At 43.0% G+C, this 24,813-nt stretch overlaps 1 protein-coding gene across 1 annotated transcript; it reads right to left on the bottom strand.

Moving 5' to 3' along the window:
- Positions 1-1,284: 1,284 nt before the first annotated feature.
- Positions 1,285-20,572, bottom strand: spata7 (spermatogenesis associated 7). The gene is made up of 13 exons (XM_033987762.2): positions 20,342-20,572; positions 18,597-18,659; positions 11,906-11,995; positions 9,977-10,024; positions 9,793-9,893; positions 8,255-8,453; positions 7,415-7,649; positions 6,128-6,173; positions 5,289-5,398; positions 3,326-3,376; positions 3,164-3,241; positions 2,043-2,100; positions 1,285-1,943 (listed from the first exon to the last, which is right to left on the bottom strand). Exons 1-13 carry the CDS (start codon positions 20,394-20,396, stop codon positions 1,410-1,412), a joined length of 1,668 nt encoding a protein of 555 aa, XP_033843653.1. The 5' UTR covers positions 20,397-20,572; the 3' UTR covers positions 1,285-1,409.
- Between the last annotated feature and the right edge of the window lie 4,241 nt (positions 20,573-24,813).

The raw sequence follows: 24,813 nt of genomic DNA on the forward strand, positions 1-24,813 counted from the left end.
GGCTGTGGAATGTGAAGTAGTGCGAGCGCGGCGGAAGGACACAGCTGGTTTCTCGGTGGGGCCATGACATCAGACGGGTGGAATTCAAGTGTGTGATGCGGCCGGTGAATGTGCTGGAAGTGCTGCGGCCGCTGACCCCGCTATTTACCCGCACCATCGACCGCTTTGTTGGGCAATGAGAGGTGGAGCGTTCCCCTGGTTTCGTGGATGTTTGCAAAAGAGTTGAGGGAAAAGTTGGGCTACTCCTCATAATAAAAACTAAAATTAAAATGTTACAATGGTGGTGAACACTTTGTTGTTGTAGATCTTTGAGTTGGCTACTGTTGCAATGGATAAGCCAGATATTTTTGATTTAAGATAGCAGGCACAAATACTTTGCAGAAAATGTGGGTTGTCCTCTTTTGTGTGCATATATCAATATTGCATGCAAGGAATACTATCCCCCATCTGCAATACTGATTCTGATATGTGATAATAAAAAAAAACACTCTTTATTTGGATAATAGAATGCGATTTTCAACATTAAATCATAGTACTTTCTTTTATATCCCCACGTGGCCTTATATCTGTGTGATCCCTCAGTGGTCCAGATGGGTTCCATACTGGTCCATGGGCGTATACTTGTTCTGATTATTCAGGAAAGGTTCATTTCTGTTCTGTGAATGTGACTTTTTTTTAGTGTTAATACCTGCTCAAATGAGTATCTAGTTTCAATACTAGTTTAAGTATTGATTAGTATTTGATTCAATAAACAATAATTTGCATTAAAAAAAACAAAAAAAAAACAAAACTCATCTCACAGCAAGAAGGTTCCAGGATAGGCCAGGCTAGCTGTCTGGGTGAGTTTCCTCCAGGAACTCTCCCATCACTTTTCTCCATCAACCCAAAACATGCACAACAGCTAAGGTAGTTCTGACCAAGACTAGGTCAAGATCTGGAGATGGGTCCCTCTGCACATTGGCATTGAAGGATAGGTCAAATGCGGAGGACAGATTTCCATATTGAGGCAATAAAGGTTAGCCTTAATTATTAGTATAGGTTATTTATGGCATTAGCGCCATACAAGTCTGCTCATAATAGTGGCACCTCATACACAGGGAGATTGGGTGAAGTATCTTGCCTAAGAACACAACAACACATGCACTGATCTGAGCAGGTTTCAAACTCCCAACCTACAAGTTGAGTGCTCAAACCAATGACCCACTACAAAAACTTCCAACCTTCAGACCACTTTAATCACCATTTTAAACTATCGTATTTCAGAAAACCTGGAATCTCATACATCTCATAGAAATGTATTTATTTTTATGTATTTGTCTTAAAACAAAACTTAACACACCTTAAACACCTTATTGGTAATATAAAAACAACACAAATTTTCCCAAAACATTACACACTTATTCAAATGTCTAAAATTCATCATCACTAACAGCTGCATTTGCGGGCTCCTCCTCATCACAGTGTGAATGGTCCGATACGTTCAAAGACTCCAGTGCAGTCCCCAAGTCCCCCACATCAGGGTGCTCTTTCACCGGAGTGTCGCTCCCTTCTGATTGACTAATATAATTTTTATTTTTATTCTCTGATTGGTTCTCATGTACATCCTCTTCACTAAAACTACTGTACTTAGTCATATGTGGAGATATAGCCCCTTTATCTCCATTTAAATCAATCTGATCTACAACAAAAGTCTTTTCAGATTCAGAAAGTAGAGTTGAGGCGCAAATGGGGCTGGGGTAATCTATAGAATCAGATGTTTTGATATCTGATAAATAATGTAATTGGTCCGTGTCTTCTTTGGTCTCTTCATAGTTAATATTTTGAAGAAAACTGTTGGGCAGATGATCTTCCTCCTGTCTCTCAAAATTCAAAGTGTTGATGGGGGAATTGCATGGTTGTTTTAAGTCCTTGCGCAGTACCTCCAGAAGGTGGCGCATTTTACCCTGAAATGAAATGGAGAAATATTAAAACAAAAATAAGAAACTAAAAAATATAAAAATAAATTTAAAAAATATATATATATAAAAATAAAAAGCACCTACCTCATTAAGATGATATTGATTCATGTCAATATGGCGATTGATCACTCGGTCAACAACACTTTGAGGAGGAAAAAAAGGAATGTTATGACCAGAAAATAACAAGTGATCACAAAACTTAGTAGAGTATTACCAGTAATCAAATGTGCAATTACTATGGTAACTTTCTTTTATTATTAGTATTATTAGAGTCCGAGCAAGAATGTACAAGGCAAGGGCAAGTCAGCAACTGTGTATTTTGATAAGCTGGACAAAATGATGTGTAGATTAAAATTCTATCTTTAAAAATGGCTCTCCAGCGCCCCCTGCAAGTTACAATGAGCCGTAAGCATTTATCACCAACATGACACTGGAAATATTGAATATTGTCTCCCTTCTCTATTCCAAATACATTCTTTAAATCATTTAAAATAATTGGTCAATAAAAAACATTGGTCAACTACAGCCCTATTGTAATTCCTCCTTTCACCATCAGCTACGTATCGAGAGCACAGACTGTATATATAAATGGACATAACTAACCCACTAGTCGTCGCTTTCCAAACAGGAAGTGATCATGGGCGCTTCCGGCTCCATCAACTTTGGCTCCAAATAGCTTTGTATTGAAAAACTGTTACCCCTGTCTGTGTAACTGCTGTTGTCAGATTTGTCATTTTGGTCTTAAAATGTTCATTTTGACCAGCTCTGCATGATCCTGGTGTTTTTTTTATTTCACTATTCTGTCTCTAAATCAAGATATGAACATTAATAATAGACAAATCAGGTGCCTTTTTTTCCCCGAGGTCGCGCCCGCTAGCGTTAGCAAAAGGTTTGATTGACAGCATTTCTAAGCACTCACCCCCTGCTAAACCAGCGGTGCAGGTGGGAAGGGGCGTTACTTTCAACAGCCTGGCTACGGATTGGCTTTGGTTGCTATGATACTCGCAGTCGGAATTCCAGATATGAAACTCGGCTCCAAATCCAGCAGTATAACCGCTAGCCTCGATGAGCTGCATTAAGCTGGAGCCAACCGCTATGGATGACGTCACACTCACTTAGTCCACTTCTTTACACAGTTTATGATTGAAAGACGCTCAGTAAATGCAACTCTACAGCTGTGTGCATTTAAAGTGAACATGTCTGACCTGTCGGAGATGAATCCTCTGGACAAGATGTCATCAGTCACAGCAGTTATAAACTCCAGGCACCTCAGCTCCTCCTCTCTGGTACAAACAAAGTGAGACGTGTGAGTATAGAGTGGTCAGTATCTACAACACTATAATACTAAAACTACCAAATGAACTTACTCTTCTGCAACACTTCTAGAAATGGAGGACTTTGTGCTTCCATAGGAAACCCTGGGAGAAAACAGTAAAGTTTTAGAAAAGTATATTTTGCTTGAAAGGGCCCATATTACACCATTTTCTGATCTATGTTATAATATTGTTTCCTCGTCACAAACAGACCTGGAGTTTTGTTTCATTCAAATGTTTAACACACAAACCCTCCATATTTAGTTCACGTAAACAGAAAACATACCAACACTTCCAACTTGTGATGTCATGAGGTAGTACAGGAAGTGTTCCACTGTGTTTTTAAACTCCATACACCTTCACTAGAATCATATGGATCATTTCAGACCAGAAATTGGCAATCTCTACTGAACACAAGGTAAAAGGTAGGTGTTAACTTGAAAGCTACCACTTGATGACATCACAAGGTGGAACAGAGCATTTTGAGCTTTGGGGATGTAGACAGGCTAACAATAAAGGTTTACTCAAACATGTGTGAATGAAACAAAACCCAACTCCAGGTCTGTTTTTGAGAAGGGGACAGCATTATAACATGACTAAAAGCTCACAAGTCAATTTTGGATTAAATAGGACCTTTAATTAGTCTATTTGAGATTTAACCATATGCTTTCATGTGGTTTGGTGTTCCAACAAAAATAGGGATGTTTAGTATTTCAGTTATTGTGAGAATAAACTGGAAATCATGATTTTACGATTATTCAGAATTACTGACACTGTGACCAAACAACAGTGAATTCACTTTAATTTTTTACATTGTCTATTAGATCACAATTCCAGCTTTATAAAATCAAACTTTCTGAATAAGGAAGTGAAGTTGATAAAACATAAATAGCTAGATTAAAAAAAATAAGGTTTTGGGGTGTAAAATGTTTTCTTAAATTTATATTAATGTATTGTCCATTATATACTTTTAAAACTCTCACAAAAAATACTTGAGTTGTGTTTTTGTTTCATTCACACGTTTGAATACTGCATATTTAGACTCTCCCTCTGCAAATCTCAAAACAATTTGGTCCACCTTGTTACGCAGTTAGGTGTTACTCCAGATGCTGCACCTGCACAATTTTTTATTTATTTTATTTTATTATCTATACAGCCTATAGTTATTTTTAGCCCATTTCCCTGCTTTGCCCATAAAATCCTAATTGTCTCTGTGCACAACTGTGTCCAGTAACACGCATCACTACTTCCTGTTCAAGTTTATCTCTATGACGTTTTTTGCTGAGTCACGCTAAAATGAATACATAATTAAAGATAAGGCAGTGGACAGAGAGCTATGGGTGGAAGTGACTGACGACATGTTAAACACTACACAAATGAACATTTCACCGGAGAACACATTTGTGTTTCACCACAAACTGAAGTATTCTACATTTAAAACGACTGGGTAGTCTTTATTTTAACTGATTTGAATTTGAGTAGGCTGTTTCTTTTACAGAGTATTTTACAAGTCAGGTTTGAATTCTTGCCCAAGGCCCTAACATGACTACTCTACCACTAGGCCTGTTACACATTCTGAAGTGTGATATATTGCTCAAGTAAATGGAGCTCGACCTTCGAAGTCGGCTCTGGCTCCGAAAGTAAAATTTCCTTTCATTTTTTCCTCATAGACTTTCAACTGCACTGCGAAGGCTAACCAGCTATGTGCTAACTAATAATTGTCTTGCTCAAGGACACAACGACAGCATTTATCTTTGGGACCTGTAATCACACTGCCAACCTTCGGATCAGTGGACAAACATTTTACTAACTCAGCTACAGTCGCCCCCCCTATTGACCCCCAAAAGCTATTGTTCCATCGTCATTTATAGAACAGTCGATATAGTAATCACTGTGACAGGCCTATCTGCCGCCTGAGCTGTTGTCACCTCAAACACTTATTATACCATGATGTAAAGCTCAAAAAGAATAAGGTTTAATCCGCCTCCTATGAAAGTGCAGTATTACTAATGAGCACCTGTGATAGGAGCGGGACACATCCAGCTCTTTGCTTTTGTGGTCTCTCGTAGTAGACAAATACGAGTGGCTCAAGTCGTCCTCAGACAACTCGTGGTCTGTGCTGAATCCCTGGAAGAAAAAGAAAAATTATCCAATCTTTAAAAATAAGTGAAGTGATGTCTTTAGACTCTAACCAAATCACAAGGAGAATTGTTCAACATCACAATAAAAACAATAGGAAACTGAACTGGAGGACAGGTCAGAGGTCAACGGTGGAGTTTGCTGTTTAACTGTCAGATTGTAAATGTGTTGACCTGTTTTATGGGTAATATCTCTGTAATTACTGGGCCTATCCACATAAAACAAAAAATGGCACAAAGTTAGACGTCTTTTCCGTCACTATTAATAAACCCAAGTTAAAAAAACTCATTACAATAGCTTTAGAAAGTGGTGCCGTTATTCAACCCCAAAGAAGTGATTGTTGTCAGCTGAAAGGACTTTAAACCAGATTAACATGACAAGTTTGTGAAGCCAATCCCAAACAAATAATGATAAAATTGAGTTATATAGGCCCTCACCAAACATCTGAGATTATGATGTCATGAACGTGAATGCAACATATTCAGGGGTGGGCAGAGTAGCCAAAAATTATACAGAAGTAAGAGTAACGTTTGTCACTCATAGACTTACTCACAGTGGGAAGAGGAACCACAACTTTTACTCAAGAGTACTGTTACGTCAATAAAAGTACAATTTCTTTAATAATAAATCTAAGTATATAACTTGTAAATACTTGATTACTACAAACCAAGTTATTACAATATACTAAATATACACATTAGGACACTGTAAACATACCTGAGATCGATCATCAAGTTCCTGTGTGCTTTTTCTGTTACTTGTGCTGTTTGACAAAAACACAAGGATAAATCAATATGTCATATGTAGCTTTATATTACATTGCACATGAAAAGGTATTGATTAGGGCTGGAAGATTCGTCCCAATTGATACTTTGATACACGCTGGGGATGTTCAACATGTGTGTATATGGTGAAATGTTTAGCAGTTGCCAAGAGGACACAAAGCACTCAGTTGCAAACACTGCCAAAAAGTTTTAAGATGGTCTGAAAACTCATGAAAAAAACCCAAAATGGAACTAAACAACACATTTTCAGGAGCCTGTGATCAATGCGAGTGTCCATGGTCCTGTTTCGGTGTTTAATTTTCAACAAAAAAGGTGAGAGTGACGAACTGAAAAACTGATGGCTAATGCTAGCTAGCTTGTGACTGTGATGTTATTTAAGAGAGACTTCTTTAACAGCACAAATCAGCTCACCTGCTGTAGTTCCAGCTAAATCACTTCTTTCTGGTCAGATTGTGTTAAAACAAAGCTCAGAGTAAAGTCCAACTTGGGTAACAGAGCTTCAGATAGAGTAGTACCTTCAGTTAGCATCACAGCCCTGGGGAATGTTGATGACATCAGCTGCAAAGTATCAATTGAATCTACAATGCAATTTGAGTAGTTCCAATTCAGTAGTTCCAAGGTTTGTGTTTTTGTTTTGTTTTTTTGTTTTTTTTACCTGGAATGTGCTGCAGTATTGATACCTGTGACACAACAAAACAGGCAAATTGCAAATAGAGTAGTTTTGAGGCTCAGAGAAGATGGCTTTGTATGAATGGATTCATGAAACAAGTATCAATAAAACAAAACACATTTCCAGGTATGTTTGTGACGAGGGGATATGATTAAAAGCTCAAACAGTTTATTTCACATAATGTGGGTTCTTTAAAGCAGGACTAAACACCTAATCTCCACCCACAACCATATCTGAATGTATGAGAAACAGTGTGATTGGTCTAACAGGCATCCGCACTTCAAACATCGCCCCTGCAGCTAGCTATTTATAACCAGAAACACCTTGCTGTAATCAGGGCAGTTCTGTGTGATGTCATCAAGTACTAGCAAACTGCAGAGGCCACTGAAGGCAGCACAAATTTAGATTTAGGTGTTTTTTACCAGAAAGCTGCAAATTTACCTACGTTGCTCTAAAGTAAAAAAATATATAGCTATGAACAGTAGATAACGTTATTAAAACAGCATATAAAAGTGGATTCAGGATTTTTCTTTTTTTTTTCCTCCATACCTTTTGTGCAGCTTCTGGTTAAGGCTTGAGCTGTGGCTGTCCTGAGTGGTCCTCTGAGGGCTCCTGTAGTACCTGTACTTGGACAGGTAGGAGCTCTGATCTGTTTTCAGCGTCTTGGGGGTAAATGGCTTATCTTCAGTGAAGCGCTGTGCATGTTTCTCCAGAAGGTCTCCACTGTAGGTCTTCTGAACGGGGTCCTGGAAGGTTCTGTAGCTGAAGGGTTGATCTGCGCCGGCTTGTGCAGAGGTGGGGAGAGTAAAGGCATAAGATGATATTGAAATTTGATGTCATGATTATAAAACCCAAAATAATTGTGATTAAAGGTTTTAGCCATGTTATAATGTTGTTACCTCCTCAAAACATACAAGGAGTTGTGTTTTGTTTCATTCACACATGTTTGAGTAATCCTTTGTTATTAGTTTGTCTGCATCTCCAAAGCTCAAAATACTCCAATGTTCCACCTTGTGATGTCATGAAGCAATAGTTTTTATGTTAACACCTACCTTTTACCTTTTGTTTAGTAGAGATTGGCAATTCCAGGTCTGAAATTATCCAAATGATTCTAGTGAAGGTGTATGGAGTTTAAAAACACAGTGGAGCATTTCTTGTATTACCACATGACATCAGAAAGTGGAACAGCGTGTTTTCTGTTTGAGAGAACTCAGCCTAAATATGCAGGATTTGTGTGTTAAAAATGTGAATAAAACAAAACACAACTCCAGGTATATTTGCGATGAGGAAACAACATTATAACGTAGATCAGCACTTCAATAAAAATAAAAAGTATGGTGAAAAGTACAATTCCTTCAAATGTAAATGTAACAGTACAGTACTACCCACCAATGGCTGAGGTGAGTGAGTTGTGTAGGGTGGTCCGGTGCCTGTGCTCAGAGGAGGGGCGTGGGTGGTGATGCTCTTTGCTGTAGGTTGGGTACACAGTGCTTCTCGGGTGGAAGGAGGTGCTTGGTCTGGGGGTGGAGGACAAGGAGCTGCCGGAAGACAGGGAAGGGCCTCGGTCGAACTGGAGAGACAGTCTGCTCTGTGGGGTCAGACCATAAGATCAGTGTGTGTGCTCTACTGCTACTCTGTCAGCAATAACAAGAAATTAAATATTAGCTATAATAAAGTGAAATCATCATAATAAATAATCTAAAGTAACTGTATGTAGTCTGCACAGTTACAGTTACTTTAAAAAGATACTACAATAACAAGTGAGTCTTTACCAGAGCCTTAATCTCTAGATAGAAGGCATAAGTTTTTCTCATTCTCAGTAGCAAATGACGAAGTTTAAATCTGTCAACTGGACAAATCATTGTAGGAGTGAAGACGTTTCGCTGCTCATCCAAGCCGCTTCTTCAGTTTTTGCTATGGATCAGACCTTCTCAGTATATGGACAGGCCATGTTTTATGTGAAAGCTCAAAACCTCCAGAATTCACTCGCTGACAATGGACCAATCAGAGAGCAGCACTGTGGTTTGAGTGGAGCCAAAGGTGAAGCTCAGAAACGAAACAAATCAAACATGGCAACGCTGACAGAAGTACTTCAGAAATACAGATTATTATATATATATACAGATAGTATTTTATTGTATTGAAAACTGTGCAGAGGTAAGCTCTTTGAGCATTTGTGAGCATTTTCTCTCAACTGGATGCAACAAAAGTTTGATTTCTCAACTTGTTCCGCTATTGTGAAAATCCCAGGTCCCAATGACTTTCACTAAGAGCCAGCTCATATTGATAATGTGTAGAACAAAAGCTACAAGAATAAAAAGCTACATATATCAGTCTGGTGTGAGCCCATAGATTGTATAAAGAAGTGGACTAAGGGAGTGTAATGTCACCCATAGTGTTCAGCTCCAGTCAAATGAAGCTCATCGAGGCTAGTAGTTATAGGGGTGAATTTGGAGCCCAGTTGCAATAGAGAGGCGATTGACGGTACCTGCAACGCTGGTTTAACAGCTAGCAGGAGCTTAGCAACGCTGTCAAAACTGTTGATGGTAGTGGGACCGACCTTGGGGGAAAGGAGATGCCTGATTTGTCTATTATTAATGTTCATATCCAAAGTTACGTACACAGTAGTGAAATAAAAATACCAGGATCATGTAGAGCGGGTCAATATGAAATTTAAGACTAAAATGACGAGCCTGACAGCAGCAGTTACAGAGAGAGGGATGACAATTTTCCAATGGATAGTGAATTGGAGCCAGTGTCAATGGAGCCGAAAGCTCCATTCTTACTTCCTATTTGGAACGTGGTGGCTAGCGGGTTAGCTATGGCCATTTATATATACAGTCTATGTGTGAGCCAGGTTTGTGAAATTAGCCATTTTAACACATTTCTAGTTAATATGCACCAGTGTGTTTGTTCTTGTTCTGTACCTGTGCTGGAGAACAACCCGTTCGGCTGCTCTGGGAGAGGGAATGAGCTGACTGTGGCCTCATGCTGTTCTGTGTCCCTCCTCGTTTCAGCTGATCATTGTCTGAAAACAAGATAGAACATTTTATTACAGGAGCTAAAGAGAGACACACGGTACATAGATGCAGATATGTATTTCCCACTTACACTTGACACTGTAGAGCAGACTTTTGGGCACGGAGGTGTCGATAGCAGCTGTGATGGGAGAGCAACACATTTGAATATTCAAGTTAATTACACCTTTTGCAACATATTTCACAACAGAACACATGACACACAAAACAACAGTTTCATACAGCCACAGTGAGTATTGCACAGTAAATCTGTGCCTAATGGGTTCTAGTACATTATCACAATCTTATTAAGTTATTCTTCATCTCTTACTATGTGCTTTTTAAGCTCGATAATGTCACCTCATCATAAATCAATAGAACAAAACAATGGTAAATGGTCTAATGTTTATATAGCACTTTTCCACCTTCTACTCACTCAAAGCACTTTACATCAAGGAACCGCTCACCCATTCACTCACCCTGTTCTTCAGTCTCTACATGCTGCTCTTAATACGAAGCAATAATGTGTCCTACCATAACTATAAAGATGACACTCAGATCTATGACTCACTGGCAGCAGGTGAATATGGACCAGTGGATTCACTCTGCCACTGCATTAACAGATCAGTGTGTGGATGCAAAACAACTTTCTCCAGCTAAACTCAGTCAAGACTGAAATCATAGTCTTTGGTCCACAAAAACAAAGATAAAGTGTCAGCAGTCAAATCCAGTCTCTCTCTAAAACCTTCAAATCAGGCGTAATAATAGACTCAGACTTGAACTTTAACAGCCTCATCAAATCAATAACATCTGCAGCTTTTTACCATCCAAAAAACATTGCAAAAATCAAAGGTATACTGTCAAAGCCAGACTTAGAGAAACTCATCCATGCATTTGTCTCCAGTAGGTTAGACTACTGTAACTGCTCACTGGCATTAAAACAGCTGCAGTACATCCAGAACACTGCTGCTCGGGCCCTGACTAGAACCAGGAAGTACTTCACACATGTGTCCTGTGCTCAGGTCTCTGCACTGGCTCCTGCTGCTCAGAGAATAGACTTTAAAGCAGCTCAAGTACAAGTCTCTCCATGGACCAGCACCGGAGCACATCTCCAACATGTTAGTGCCACATGAACCATCTCACACTCTGAGGACTTCAGGGGCCGGCCTCCTGCTGGTGCCCAGAGTCAGGACTAAACATGGAGATTCAGCGTTTCAATTTTATGACGCTAAAACCTGGAACAGTCTTCCTGAAGATGTGAGACAGGTCTCTACTTTGACAATGTTTAAATCCAGGCAGTTTTGTTTAGCTGTGCATTTGACTAAAAGGTTTTTAATCTGCACTCTTCTGTTTAAATGGTGATTTTATGAGGATTATTTGTGATAATTTATTTTTTGATTTGTGTGATTTTCTTTTCTTATTCTTTAAAGCACTTTGAATTACTTTGTGTACAAATTGTGCTATACAAATAAACCTGCCTTGCCTTGCCTTCACACACACATTCTTACACCAGTGTATACAGACACCCGATATTAACCAATACCAGTGCCAGTGCAAACAAGGAAAAAATTATTTCCTTAAAGCAAAAATAAAAAAGAGAAAAATGATCCAGATGTGTTATGTAGCTGTTATTTATCTTTCAAGTAACTACTGAACAACTTGAGACTTTCTAATGTTATGTGGCAATTATTGAGTTCAGGACAAATTTTCCTAAAGTTTATTCTATTCGGTGCTATTCCAGGGTTGTCAAAAGATACTAAAACTAATATCAAAACTAGATACTCATTTCAGCAGGTTTGTATAGGACAATTACATTCTATTACTAAAAAAGCCATATTTTATCTTTATTGTGGTACTGCAATTGGTATCGAGTATTGAGTGAATTCCATAGTTTCAAAATCAAGTCTGAAATTCTTGTATTATATCAACTCATCTACTACATTATCTTTACCAACTGGAATCCAGCACAACAATCCAATTTTTCTACCAACAGGAAATCTTGACTGTGCAGCCTCTGTCTTACCTTTGGCCGAGTAAACCTTCTTGTAGTGAGAAATCATGTGATCCTTGATGATGGACTGGGTGAGTTTACTGGAGGAGCGGGGGCAGAACGCTAAAAAGATGGGAAAGTACACACATGAATACTATAATATGAAGTTGAATTACACAAAACATATAGATATTGAAAGTCATGGTAAGGTGGACTTGTTATACAATGAAAAATATTAATATGCCATAAGCTGCATATGGAGGACACATACAAGTTAATGATTGGCTGCAGGAGCTGGGGTTTACGTAGTGACGATTCAGATTAGAGAGAGTTGTTTTAGGTCTAAACCAACTGGATTTCAACACTGAAACTGGCTGACTTGTGTGAGGTGAGAACAAAACATCAACTTATAACATAACACCTTGGCCATCATGTCCAGTGTCTTTGTAATTAAAAATAAATCAGCAATACAACTGGTACAAGTAAAAGCTATATTTGATTTGAACATGCTTACCAGGCAAAACATTTAAATCTTATGGAATTTATAGTCAAAATATTATTAAGGTTACTGTATTATCACCAGTTATGTTTTATTTATTTTTATTTTAAGAAAAATTCTATTCTGTCAAATGGATTTTGAGTATTTAGAGTGAAGACGTTTTGCTGTTAATCCAAATCACTTCTTCAATTCTGGTGAGATTACTAATGGATACTGCCTTATATCTGAAGAGAGGAGTTAACTACACTTTGTCGTAACGGTGCGGATAGGACCAAAGGATGCAGACCAGAGCAGTTTTAACAGTGTTTATTTACAGCGGTGAAAATGCAGTCTTTAAACAGGTCACAAGAGCAGGTACAGGAACCGGGGAGCGGGAGACGGGTCAGGCGGGTGCGGTGCAGGTAGAGGCGGGCAGGACAGGACCAGGACGGGGATAGAAGCAGGTGCGGTACCAGGGCGGGCGGAGCAGACGAAGACCAGAGCGGGGAGCGGGTGACAAACCAGAGACCAGGACCGGACAGGAGACGAGACGAGCAGGAGACGAGACGAGCAGGAGACGAGACGAGCAGGAGACGAGACGAGCCGGAGACGAGACGAGCAGGAGACGATACCGGGACTGGAACGTGACGGCAGGAGCTGGGCGAGTGGAGGCAGGAATCTGGAGGGTGCATAAATCCAAATGAGCATTTGCAGGAAAGTACCAAATAACAAAGCTTAGCTAGAAACATTCACGTTTTACACGCGGACGGTCTGGCACCGAGTGTAGACTGCCAAGCCTTCTTGTACTCAGCAGCAGGTGGTGGTGATTAGGCTGATGCACCCCAGGTGTGCACGGGAGGAGTCAGGCACTCCACCCAGCTCCAGACACACAGGTAGGGGAGGGGGAGAGAGCACGGGAGGACAGGGAAAACTGACATCATGACAGTACCCCCCCCCTAAGGTCCACCTCCTGGTGGACCCCCAGGCTTGTCAGGATGAGCGCGGTGGAAGTCTCTCACCATGTCGGGATCCAGAATGCGTGCCCTGGGCACCCAGGATCGCTCCTCCGGACCGTAACCCTCCCAATCGACGAGGTACTGGAGGCCCCTACCACGGCGACGAACGTCAATCAGGCGGCGGACGGTGAACGCCGGGTGGCCGTCAATGACTCGGGCGGGCGGTGGGGGATCGGCCGGAGGGCACAGGTCGCTGGTCCGGACTGGTTTAACCTGGGAGACGTGAAAGGTCGGATGAATCCGGAGAGACGGGGGTAACTGGAGGCGCACCGCCGATGGATTTATGATCCTCATGATCTTAAACGGTCCCAGGAATCGGGGGGACAGCTTACGGGAGTCCGTCTTCAGCGGGATCGTCTTGGCGGAGAGCCAAACCATCTGGCCAGGTTGGTATACGGGCGCCGGGACACGGTGGCGATCGGCCGTCGCCTTAGTGCGCGCTCCAGCCCGAAGAAGGGCCGCCCTGGCCTTCTTCCAGATCCGGCGACAGCGCTGGAGATGGCGCTGAACAGACGGGACGGCGAGGTCCCTCTCCTCCGTGGGGAAGAGAGGGGGTTGGTATCCCAGCGATGCCTCGAAGGGGGACATACCAGTGGCGGAACTCACGAGGGAGTTGTGAGCGTACTCTATCCAGGGCAGGTGAGTACTCCAGGTCGCGGGGTTGGCGGAGGCTGTGCACCGTAGAGCCGACTCCAGGTCTTGGTTGGCCCGCTCCGTCTGCCCATTAGATTGTGGGTGGAACCCGGACGTGAGGCTGACCGTGGCCCCCAAACTGTCGCAGAAAGACCGCCATACCTGAGAGGTGAATTGGGTCCCTCTGTCGGACACGATGTCCACCGGGATGCCGTGGAGTCGGAAGACATGACTGGTCAGCTGGTCGGCAGTTTCTTTGGCTGTGGGGAGCTTAGGCAGGGCAACGAAATGGGCGGCCTTGGAGAAGCGGTCCACAATGGTGAGAACCACCGTGTTCCCCTGGGAAGGGGGAAGGCCCGTCACGAAGTCCAAGGCGATGTGGGACCAAGGGCGACGAGGAACTGGGAGAGGATGCAAGAGACCAGAAGGGGGTGAGTGGGAGGCCTTGGCCCGAGCACATACCTGGCAGGCGGCGACATAAGCCCGGGTGTCTGTGTCCATCGTGGGCCACCAGAAGCGTCTCCTGAGGAGGGAGAGAGAGCGACCGGCACCAGGATGGCAGGCGAAACGGGAGGCATGGACCCACTGGAGCACCTGAGACCGGACAGAATCGGGAACAAACAGTTTATCTGGAGGGCCGTTACCTGGGTCGGGGTCGTTGGTCTGGGCCTCTCGGACGGTGTCCTCGATTTCCCAATGGACCGCAGCCACCACACACGAGGAGGGGATAATTGTTTCTGCGGTGACCGGGCTATCCTCCAGGGCGAACTGGCGGGAGAGGGCATCTGGTTTGACGTTCCGAGATCCGGGGCGGTAGGTGAGGAGAAAGTTGAAGCGGCTGAAGAAGAGGGACCAACGAGCTTGACGGGGATTGAGGCGCCTGGCGGACTGGATGTACTCCAAGTTTTTATGGTCGGTCCAGACGATGAATGGTTGCTCCGCCCCTTCGAGCCAGTGGCGCCACTCCTCCAAGGCCAGCTTTACGGCAAGGAGCTCCCGATCCCCCACGTCATAATTGACCTCGGCCGAGGACAATCGCCGGGAAAAGAAGGCGCAGGGACAGAGGCGGTTGTGGGGGTCGAACCTCTGCGAAAGCACGGCCCCCACTCCCGAGTCGGAGGCGTCGACCTCCACGATGAATTGCCGTGAAGGGTCGGGCTGGTGCAGGATGGGAGCGGAGGTAAATAGTCTCTTAAGCTTCTCGAAGGCTGTCTGCGCCTCAGGGGACCAGGCAAACTGCAAAGCAGGAGAGGTGAGTTTAGTTAAGGGCGAGATAACCCTACTAAAATCCCGGATGAAACGTCTATAAAAATTGGCAAAGCCGATAAATCTCTGGAGCTGTCTCCGGTTGGTAGGAATGGGCCACTCAGTGACAGCCTGGATCTTTTCAGGATCAGCTCTTACTTGGCCCCGCCCCACAATGAAGCCCAAAAAGCTGACCTCCTCTGCGTGAAACTCGCATTTCTCAGCTTTCACGAACAGTTTATTCTCGAGGAGGCGCTGGAGAACCTGGCGAACGTGCTGGTGATGCTCCTGGGGGGACCGCGAGAAAATCAAGATGTCATCCAAGTAAACAAAGATGAATCGGTTAAGGAAATCACGGAGCACATCGTTGATGAGGGCTTGGAATACGGCAGGGGCGTTGGTGAGACCGAAGGGCATAACCAAGTATTCGAAATGTCCCAGGGGTGTCTTGAAGGCCGTCTTCCATTCGTCTCCCTCCCTGATGCGCACCAGGTGGTACGCATTCCGCAAATCCAACTTGGAAAAGATGGTCGCACCGTGGAGGGGCGTAAATGCCGAGTCCAGTAGGGGTAGCGGGTATTTATTCTTTACAGTTATATTGTTCAGACCCCGATAATCAATGCAAGGCCGCAGGGATTTGTCCTTCTTGGCCACAAAGAAGAACCCCGCTCCCACGGGTGAAGTGGACGGGCGGATGATTCCGGCAGCAAGGGACCCACGGATATAGTCCTCCATTGACTCGCGTTCAGGTTTAGACAGGTTATATAGCCTGCTAGATGGTAGTGGGGCACCCGGCAGGAGGTCAATGGCGCAGTCATATGGGCGGTGGGGCGGTAAAGAGAGGGCCTTGCTCTTGCTAAAAACCTCCCCCAGGTCGTGATATTCAGCAGGCACCGAGGACAGATTGGGGGTGTCTGGGGACGGATCGGCGACAGGAACGGACCTCCCGGCCGGAGGGAGGGCGGACCGAAGGCACTTGGCGTGGCAATCGGGACTCCAGCCCGAAACTCCGCCCCTGGCCCAATCGAAAACAGGGTTGTGGGCGCGTAGCCAGGGGTAACCAAGGACCAGAGGAGAAGCGGAGGAGGACAGGACATGAAACTGACGGTTCTCTTGGTGGTTGCCGGACAGAATCACGGTGACAGGTTCTGTGATGTGGGTGATGTGCCCCAGAAAACGTCCATTGAGCCCCTGGGCATTTAAGGGGCGTTCGAGGGGCTCCAGGTAGACCCCGAGCTGCTCCGCGACTTGGGCATCAATAAAGTCCTTCTCAGCCCCGGAGTCGATAAGGGCGGAAACGCATAAAGTCTCTGTGCGAACGCACAGGGTGGCGCTGAGCCGCAGTCTATTAGTAGAGTCCAGGATGTGTTGCTCGCCCACCAGTACTCCCAGCGCTACTGGTGGGCCCCCCCTTTTGGCCGAACTGGGCAAGTGACCACATAATGTCCGCGCTCACCGCAGTAGAGGCAAGCCCCGGCCAGGCGACGCCTCCGTTGACGCTCCTCGGCCGACACAAGGGTCCTGTCGAGTTGCATGGGCTCATCTGGCGGGGGCGGGGCAGCGCGTGGCTCCGGCGGGACCGGTGACCGGCGTCTCTCTCGGCGACGAGCCCGTAGCCGGTTGTCAATACGGTGAGTGAGGGAGATGAGGCTCCGCAGGTCGGGGGGTTCGTCCCGGGAAACCAATTCATCTTTCAAAGTCTCGTTCAGGCCCCGCACAAACACAGCCCGCAGCGCGCTGTCCGTCCAGTCCAGCTCCGCCGCATGTGTCCAGAACTCAATGGAATAATCCGCTACCGTCCTGGAGCCCTGGCTGAGAGTCAATAACCGGGAGGCAGCATTGTCCTGGTAGTGCGGGTGGTCAAACACCAGCTTAAACGTGGACACAAATTCATTAAAATCCAGGCTATCCACAGACGTCTTCATTAGGCGCGCCTCTGCCCACTGGAGAGCTCTGCCCCGGAGTAATCCACATATATACCGGATCTTGGTGGCCCCCGAGCTGAAACGAGAAGGGCATTGCTGGAACATGAACTCGCACTGGAACAGGAATCCGCGACAGAGGTGAGGTTGTCCAGCATACGGCTCCGGATCCGTGCCTCTCGGCTCCGGGAGGCGTGGCGGCGCTCCAGCTGCAGCAGGCGGGGTGACGAGGAGCGCGGCCACCTGGTGGTTAAGCTGTGCCACCTGCTGGGACAATGTCTGATTTAGCTCCAATAGAGTTCGAATGGATTGTTCATGCTGACCCAGCACCGCCTCGGGGTGAGAGTGCGTGAGGCGGCGCGTCTGGTCCGGGTCTGAGCCTGCTTGGTCCATAGTGGCCAGACCGTTCTGTCGTAACGGTGCGGATAGGACCAAAGGATGCAGACCAGAGCAGTTTTAACAGTGTTTATTTACAGCGGTGAAAATGCAGTCTTTAAACAGGTCACAAGAGCAGGTACAGGAACCGGGGAGCGGGAGACGGGTCAGGCGGGTGCGGTGCAGGTAGAGGCGGGCAGGACAGGACCAGGACGGGGATAGAAGCAGGTGCGGTACCAGGGCGGGCGGAGCAGACGAAGACCAGAGCGGGGAGCGGGTGACAAACCAGAGACCAGGACCGGACAGGAGACGAGACGAGCAGGAGACGAGACGAGCAGGAGACGAGACGAGCAGGAGACGAGACGAGCCGGAGACGAGACGAGCAGGAGACGATACCGGGACTGGAACGTGACGGCAGGAGCTGGGCGAGTGGAGGCAGGAATCTGGAGGGTGCATAAATCCAAATGAGCATTTGCAGGAAAGTACCAAATAACAAAGCTTAGCTAGAAACATTCACGTTTTACACGCGGACGGTCTGGCACCGAGTGTAGACTGCCAAGCCTTCTTGTACTCAGCAGCAGGTGGTGGTGATTAGGCTGATGCACCCCAGGTGTGCACGGGAGGAGTCAGGCACTCCACCCAGCTCCAGACACACAGGTAGGGGAGGGGGAGAGAGCACGGGAGGACAGGGAAAACTGACATCATGACACACTTAAACTAACACACCATTCTGTGTTAGTTTCTGTTTGTTGATAGATTGATGATGTCTAAGGCCTTAGACTCTTTATACTGTACTTACTATTTATAACTCCATCCTCAGATCTAAATCTAAACAAGGAAAACAATAGAGCTAGCCAGTACGCTAATAGGTGTGAGAGCATCCATTAGGGGTCTGAACGATTATGCTAAATATGACTCAGGCACAGTCCATACTTAGAGTAGCTCATTAGACCTAACCAAAAACAGAAACTGTAAACAAACATCTTCACTCAAATAAATTTTTGTCCAGTTGACATATTTGAATTTTTCTTTTACTATGTTTTGTATATACTTACGGCTAATCTTTGCACTGGATCCCCTTGAACGGAGACTGTACCCAGAGGCGGAAGACGCACTACCTAAAGGAGGAAGAGAATAAACAGAACTTTATTATTAAGTTATTATAGTTCAGCAAAGTAGGTAACCACTATTACATTGAACACCTCTTGCATAACAGCACAGTGCAGCTCGTAGTTTACAGGCAGTACATGTGCTTTTGTCCTTCTCTCAGACAGGGGCAGGATTGAAGAACCAGTATTATTGTATCAAGTAGTTACATGGCTAATAATGTGGTAAAAAACAAGTACTGCTGCCAAAATTGTATAAGTAAAAGCATATAGTACAGACAAAAAATATGAGTATCAGTTACAAGTTAGTTTTTATAAGATTTTAGAAGACTTTTCATCACACTTTTATACCAAACTTGATCAGTCAAAAAGGGAGAGACATGGATTTCGACTTGTACAGTACTCCGTAACTTGCATAGTCTAAGGGAAACACTAAGGTAATGTGACGTCACCCATAGCATTCAGCACCACTCAAATGAAGCTCAGATAATTGAGGTTAACAGTTACAGGGGCGAATTTGAAGCAGAGTGCCATATTTGAAATTACGACCACAAGTATCAGAGCAACCAAAGAGCCAATCTGGAGCGAGGCTGTTGAAGGTAAAGTCCCTTTCCGCCTGCTCCCTGCTAAACCAGCGATGCAGGCGCTTAGCAACAATGTTAATCAAACCTGTTGCTAAAACTAGCCCAAGAGACCTTGGGAAAAGAAGACACCTCATTGGTCTGTTATTAATGTTCCTATCCTGAGTTACGACCACGATAGCGAAATAAAAACCCCAGGATCATGTAGAGTGGGGTAAATCGAACAATTTAAGACCAAAATGACGAACCTAACAGCCGCACTTGTAGAGAGAGGGGAGATGTTTTTTCAATAGAAAGTGATAGAGCCAGATGCATGCCCATGCTCACTTCTTAACTGGAACATGGTGGCTAGCAGGTTATCTATTTATATATACAGTCTATGATAATTTCTATGATTTGAAATGTAACTAATTACAAATTGTAATTAAATAATTACAATGATTGCCCCAAAAATCTATTCAATTACACTAATGGCTCCAGCTAACTGTGTCCAAAACCAGGTTCAAGGCAAGAGGTGATAGAGCCTATTCTGTGAAGCACCCAGACTATGGAAAAGCGCCCTCTGCCTGTCAGATCCTCTGTCTTTAACACAGTTGATGACTCACTGAAAACCAACCTCTTCTCCCTGGCATTTAATACTAGCTAGACAGGATATCTTGGTGTTTTATTGTTCTTTTCCTGTGTATCATGTTATCTGAATTTTTGTTTTTTTGTTGACATTTATGTGAAGCACTTTGATTAACTGAAGTTATTTTATTGTATGTGCTATACAAATAAAATTGAATGAATCATTGGGTATTGAATAACATGAGTATTTGTAATTAGTTACTTTCCACTCTTGATTTTGAGAAAGATATATCCAGAAGAAAAAAAGTACAGTTGTTGAACTAGACCATAGGTGATGTAACCCATTTTCTATCAAATGCATCCAACCACACCACTATTTACCTCTTAATAAAATGGCTAGCTGCATTTGTAACCACTTTAGCTAGCACAATCAATTTATCATACAATAAATCATAATAAATTAAAAACAAAACTGTATTAAACGAGTAAATATTCAACATGTTAGCAACGTCGCTAGCCTAAGCTCGTAAATACTACTGTAGTTACCAGATGGTACTATTCTTGAGTCCATATCGTCTTCAAAACGTCCCATTTTCTCCATAAATATTAACCGACCGTAGCCGTGAATCCAGATTATATTGACCGCGCACCACGTACACGGAGGGGCACATTTTACCGCACTTTAATCGCCGCTGTCCATCGTTTACAGGCACTAATACTCGGCTAAGCTAACATAAGCAGATGAGCCCAAGCTTCTCCGTCGCCATGCTGGTTGCTAGGAGTGTTGCGTCATTACGTCTGTGCGTGTTTACTACGGCTCAGCCCAAACGCTCGCGCCACACCCAAAACAATTTTTTTTAAATGGAAAAAGACAGAATACATTTTAGAATTGTTTTAACCTCCTGAGACCCGAGCTCTTGCATGACATGCTTTATTAATTTCTCTTTGTTATTTGGGCTGGCTGGGACCTGATGAGTCTAAATACAAAGAATTATTTTTTTTACATTATGTAGTTTCTGAGAAAAAATTATGTAAATCAAATGTCCTCATATGTGAACATTTTACTCATTTTGATAAAACATTTAAATAATGATTTGCAAAAACTATTTATTAAGACCCTGAACACAGCATCATTTGTCCTGAATGAAAAAACAAAATGAGAAACAACAATTGTGCCTCTTGGAACAATGTGTCTCATGTGAAGAGCTGCTGACAGGAGCAGGAAGAAAAACAAAAAAATTAAAATAAAATATTCTAAACATTCTAATCTGTTAAAAATGAATATATATATATATATATATATATATATATATATATATATATATATATATATATATATATATATATATATATATATATATATATATATATATATATATATATATATATATATATAATATTTACATTGTTGCTGTTCTTGTATGCTGTTATTCTTTATCTAATAATTTGCACTGTGGCCTAGACAAGCCAAAAACACGTTGTCCACATATGAGGACGCCAGGTCTCAGGAGGTTAAAACTATTCATTTTCAAGTTCTAGTGATAAATAAATCGATAAGTGGATGCTTTTTAAAAATGTGATCTTTTTCTTTTTTAATTTATTTAAGAGAAGAATCAAAACATGCCTATAACCACATTTGTGAGCCAATTTGGAAGTATTCGGTTGTTGTGGTTAGACAATTTAAAAAATCACCTATTATATTGTCTAGTCTGCTACCACTAGGCTTCCAAAAAAGCCTATAGGCCTGCCCTTCTTCATTAGTTTATGGTTAATTCATTTTGGTTAATATTTCTGCAAATACTGGGTCTATGTGAAACAAAAACTGGCACAAACTTCAATGTTTTCTCTGTGTAAATAAACAAAAGTGGAATTATTTTTTCACAATAGCCTCAGAAAAAGGTTCAATTTTCAACCCCAAAGATGTGATTGTTGTCAGCTGAAAGGACCATAATATTAATTGATTATCTATGACTTTACAGCATTTTGAGGACCAGTCCCATGACAGAACATTTTGTTTTAAATAGTTACTCGCTATGGCAACAGTGATAATTTCATCACTCAGTGTGACATAGGACAGAGTTGGATTGTGTGTGGATCGTGTCACCGTCAACAATAATATAGAACACACCTTAAAGTCCTTGTGTGTAAGCAGACCACACATACTGAAATAAAACCATGTGTTATTATTATTATTATTTTTTTCAATTTGATTGGTTTTATTGCACTGAAAAATAATGTCCTTACTGTGTGCAGGCTTGCATCTCCACAGACCTGACTCTTATTTGCCTAGCTTGTTTCCATGGGAATATTGTTCCTTTGGCTATAATTATCCACAGTATGGCATAAAACGTTATGTTTCAAATATGTTAACTTACTATTTTCATAAAATGCTTGTTAAATGCCACCTTAAGAAAGTTCCATACTGCAGTTTTAATTTTGCACATTATTATTTGACTTTGGATGTTTCCAAACTGGCACTTAGATTAATTGAAACTTGTTTATCTGTTGAAACATGTGAAATGTGAGAGAACGCTGCCTGTTAGAATGAGGCTACAGTGGAAAAGCATGTTTGGGCCAGTAACCCCGGGCTATCTGCTTTCTGGGTTTTCTACTGTGTCTGAAACATGAGTCGCTACACTGACCACACACTGCAGACCTATAGGAAATGGCCAGCGCAGTGTATGGGAGCTGCTAACTCAAGAGGAAGACATGGGATTCTTTTGATTCAATACAAACTCAATTAACCTGATGAAGTTATTGACATTCTGAACTCTCAATGTGGTATATGACATCAAAGGAACTGAATGTACGATTTTGACTGAGCTCCAGATATACGCTAAACATGTTCAAATCAAATATAGATTTTAGTGAGAACAATTCTAATGCTGCTTTATTCTTAGTTGACTGAAACTAAGACAATTTGTCTTAGTCATGTTTATTGGACATGATGAACAAATTGTTTATGTTATAGTTTGATGTTTGGATTGGGTTGCCAGTTTCAATGCAGATCCAGTTGATTTAAACCTAAACAAACGCTCTCTGATCTGAATCCAGTCATGAATCAGTGCTAGTGCCGCCTCTGCAGCTCAGTGAGTGAATTCTGGAGGTTCTGAGCTTTTACATGAGGCCTGTCCAAATACTGAGAGTGAGAAAAAAACTTTTATGTGTCTCTATCTGCAGGTTAAGACACAGGCTACACAGGTTCAGATGTGATTTTAATTTTTTGTTGTTGTTGTTGTTAAACAGTAAGAGCATAGCAAAAGATGAAGTTTGAATCTGTCAGCTGGACAAATCATTTTAAGAGTGAAAATGTTTCGCTGCTCATTCAAGCCGTTTCTTCAGTTCTGGTCAGATTAGTGGTGGACACTGCCTCATATCTATCTGAAGGGAGCAGCTAACTACACTGAAACTGTAAACAGCTATTGTCTCCAGTTTCCAGTTTCAGCCTTAATGACCCTATTCAATGTGTAGTAGTCCTCCAATTGTTCTCTTTGTTTCTTTTTTTTTTTGCTTTGGGTCTGAAGATGGAGTTATAGATGAGGGAACGATAATGTCTAAGGCCCAATTCTTGTTTAAGGAAGGATTGTCTTTCCTAACAAAAATTGCCTCTTTAACTCTCCTCTCAAACCATTTATATTCTCTGGCTAAAATCTGAACCTCACTGTCTTCCAAGTTAATGTCTTTGAGATGCAGATGTACAGCAGACTGGGGTCCAGAGGAACTCTCATGCCGGTGTTGATACATCCTCTTATGGAGTAGCTGTTTAGTTTCTCTAATGTAACGCTCACTGCACTCTTCACTACACTGAATGGAGAAGACCACATTACTTTGTTTGTGGCGCAGGGTTTTGTCCTTTGGGTGAACCAGTTTCTGTCTTAAAGTGTTTGTAGGTTTGAAAGAGAGCGGAAGTAAGAGCGTAGCCTACATACAGATCCATTAAAGTTGCACTACGTAATCTCTCTGGTAGAAGGTCCATTGCCTGCATGTCTCTATGATAGCGTATATAAGTCCGTAATGCAATACTGTTAAACATTCTCTTTGCAAATTAATAGCATCTCTATGGAGAAAAGTAGGTCGTGGACCCTATATATAAAAAGACTTTAGTGCGCTTTTGAAAAAGTCAAAACAATATCATTACTACAGTTCCTCATATCTAGTTGTTAAGATATAATTAGTTCAAATAATTTTCTGCAGACATCTCTAATCCACTCCTTCCCCATTAAAAACACATTTCAATTGATTTTTCGATTTTGTCTTTCGTTCCATTGTTGCTCCTGAACTCACACGTTGCGCTACTCGGTTACTACAATCCCCCACGCGCTGCACAGTCTTCTCCCGTTTCTCGTACGGGCTCGATGATGTAATCGCCACACGGAGCCGCTGACTGGCCGCCGCGTACGCCTGTAGCTGTGACTCGCCTCCGCATCCCAACGCCATGTGCTCGTTCGCCGGCTGCCCAACAATGCGAAGATAACCGGAATCCAATTTACGCACGAAAACCGATAACAGTAAGTACGAACCAGAGCATGTGATTAGTGCTGATGCTCATTTACTGCATGTGGTGATGGCACGGTGCACTTTGTGGATGGAAGGGAGGAGCGCGCATCCATCCCGTTGTTCCTTATTGTGGCTGGTTGGTTCGTCTGTGCGTAAAGTGGTTGGTTTTACGCACAGTCCGGGTTGGTTTCTGGACCCAAGTCGTGTTGTTTGTGATGGTTGTGCGTAACAGGGGATGCGGGTGGAATGTGGGAGCGTCCCTTAAAGATTTCCTAGTGTTTTTTTTGTCGGTGAGATGAGCAGTGCGCGTCTATACAGGAGGAGGAGTAACAGGGAAGAGAGGCAGACGAGCCGGCTATGTGTATTTACTGTGCGTATATGGCGAGGGAAATTAAGACAATAGCGAGGTATTTTTGTTGGAGATGTGAGAAAATAGTTTAAATAATCTTTGTCCATTTTTGAGTGGTTTTCTTTTATACAAAAACATAAGATAGTCGCTCTGACCGGGAGCAGCACTGACA

Source organism: Periophthalmus magnuspinnatus, chromosome 22, assembly GCF_009829125.3.
Source record: "Periophthalmus magnuspinnatus isolate fPerMag1 chromosome 22, fPerMag1.2.pri, whole genome shotgun sequence".
NCBI lineage: Eukaryota > Metazoa > Chordata > Actinopteri > Gobiiformes > Gobiidae > Periophthalmus > Periophthalmus magnuspinnatus.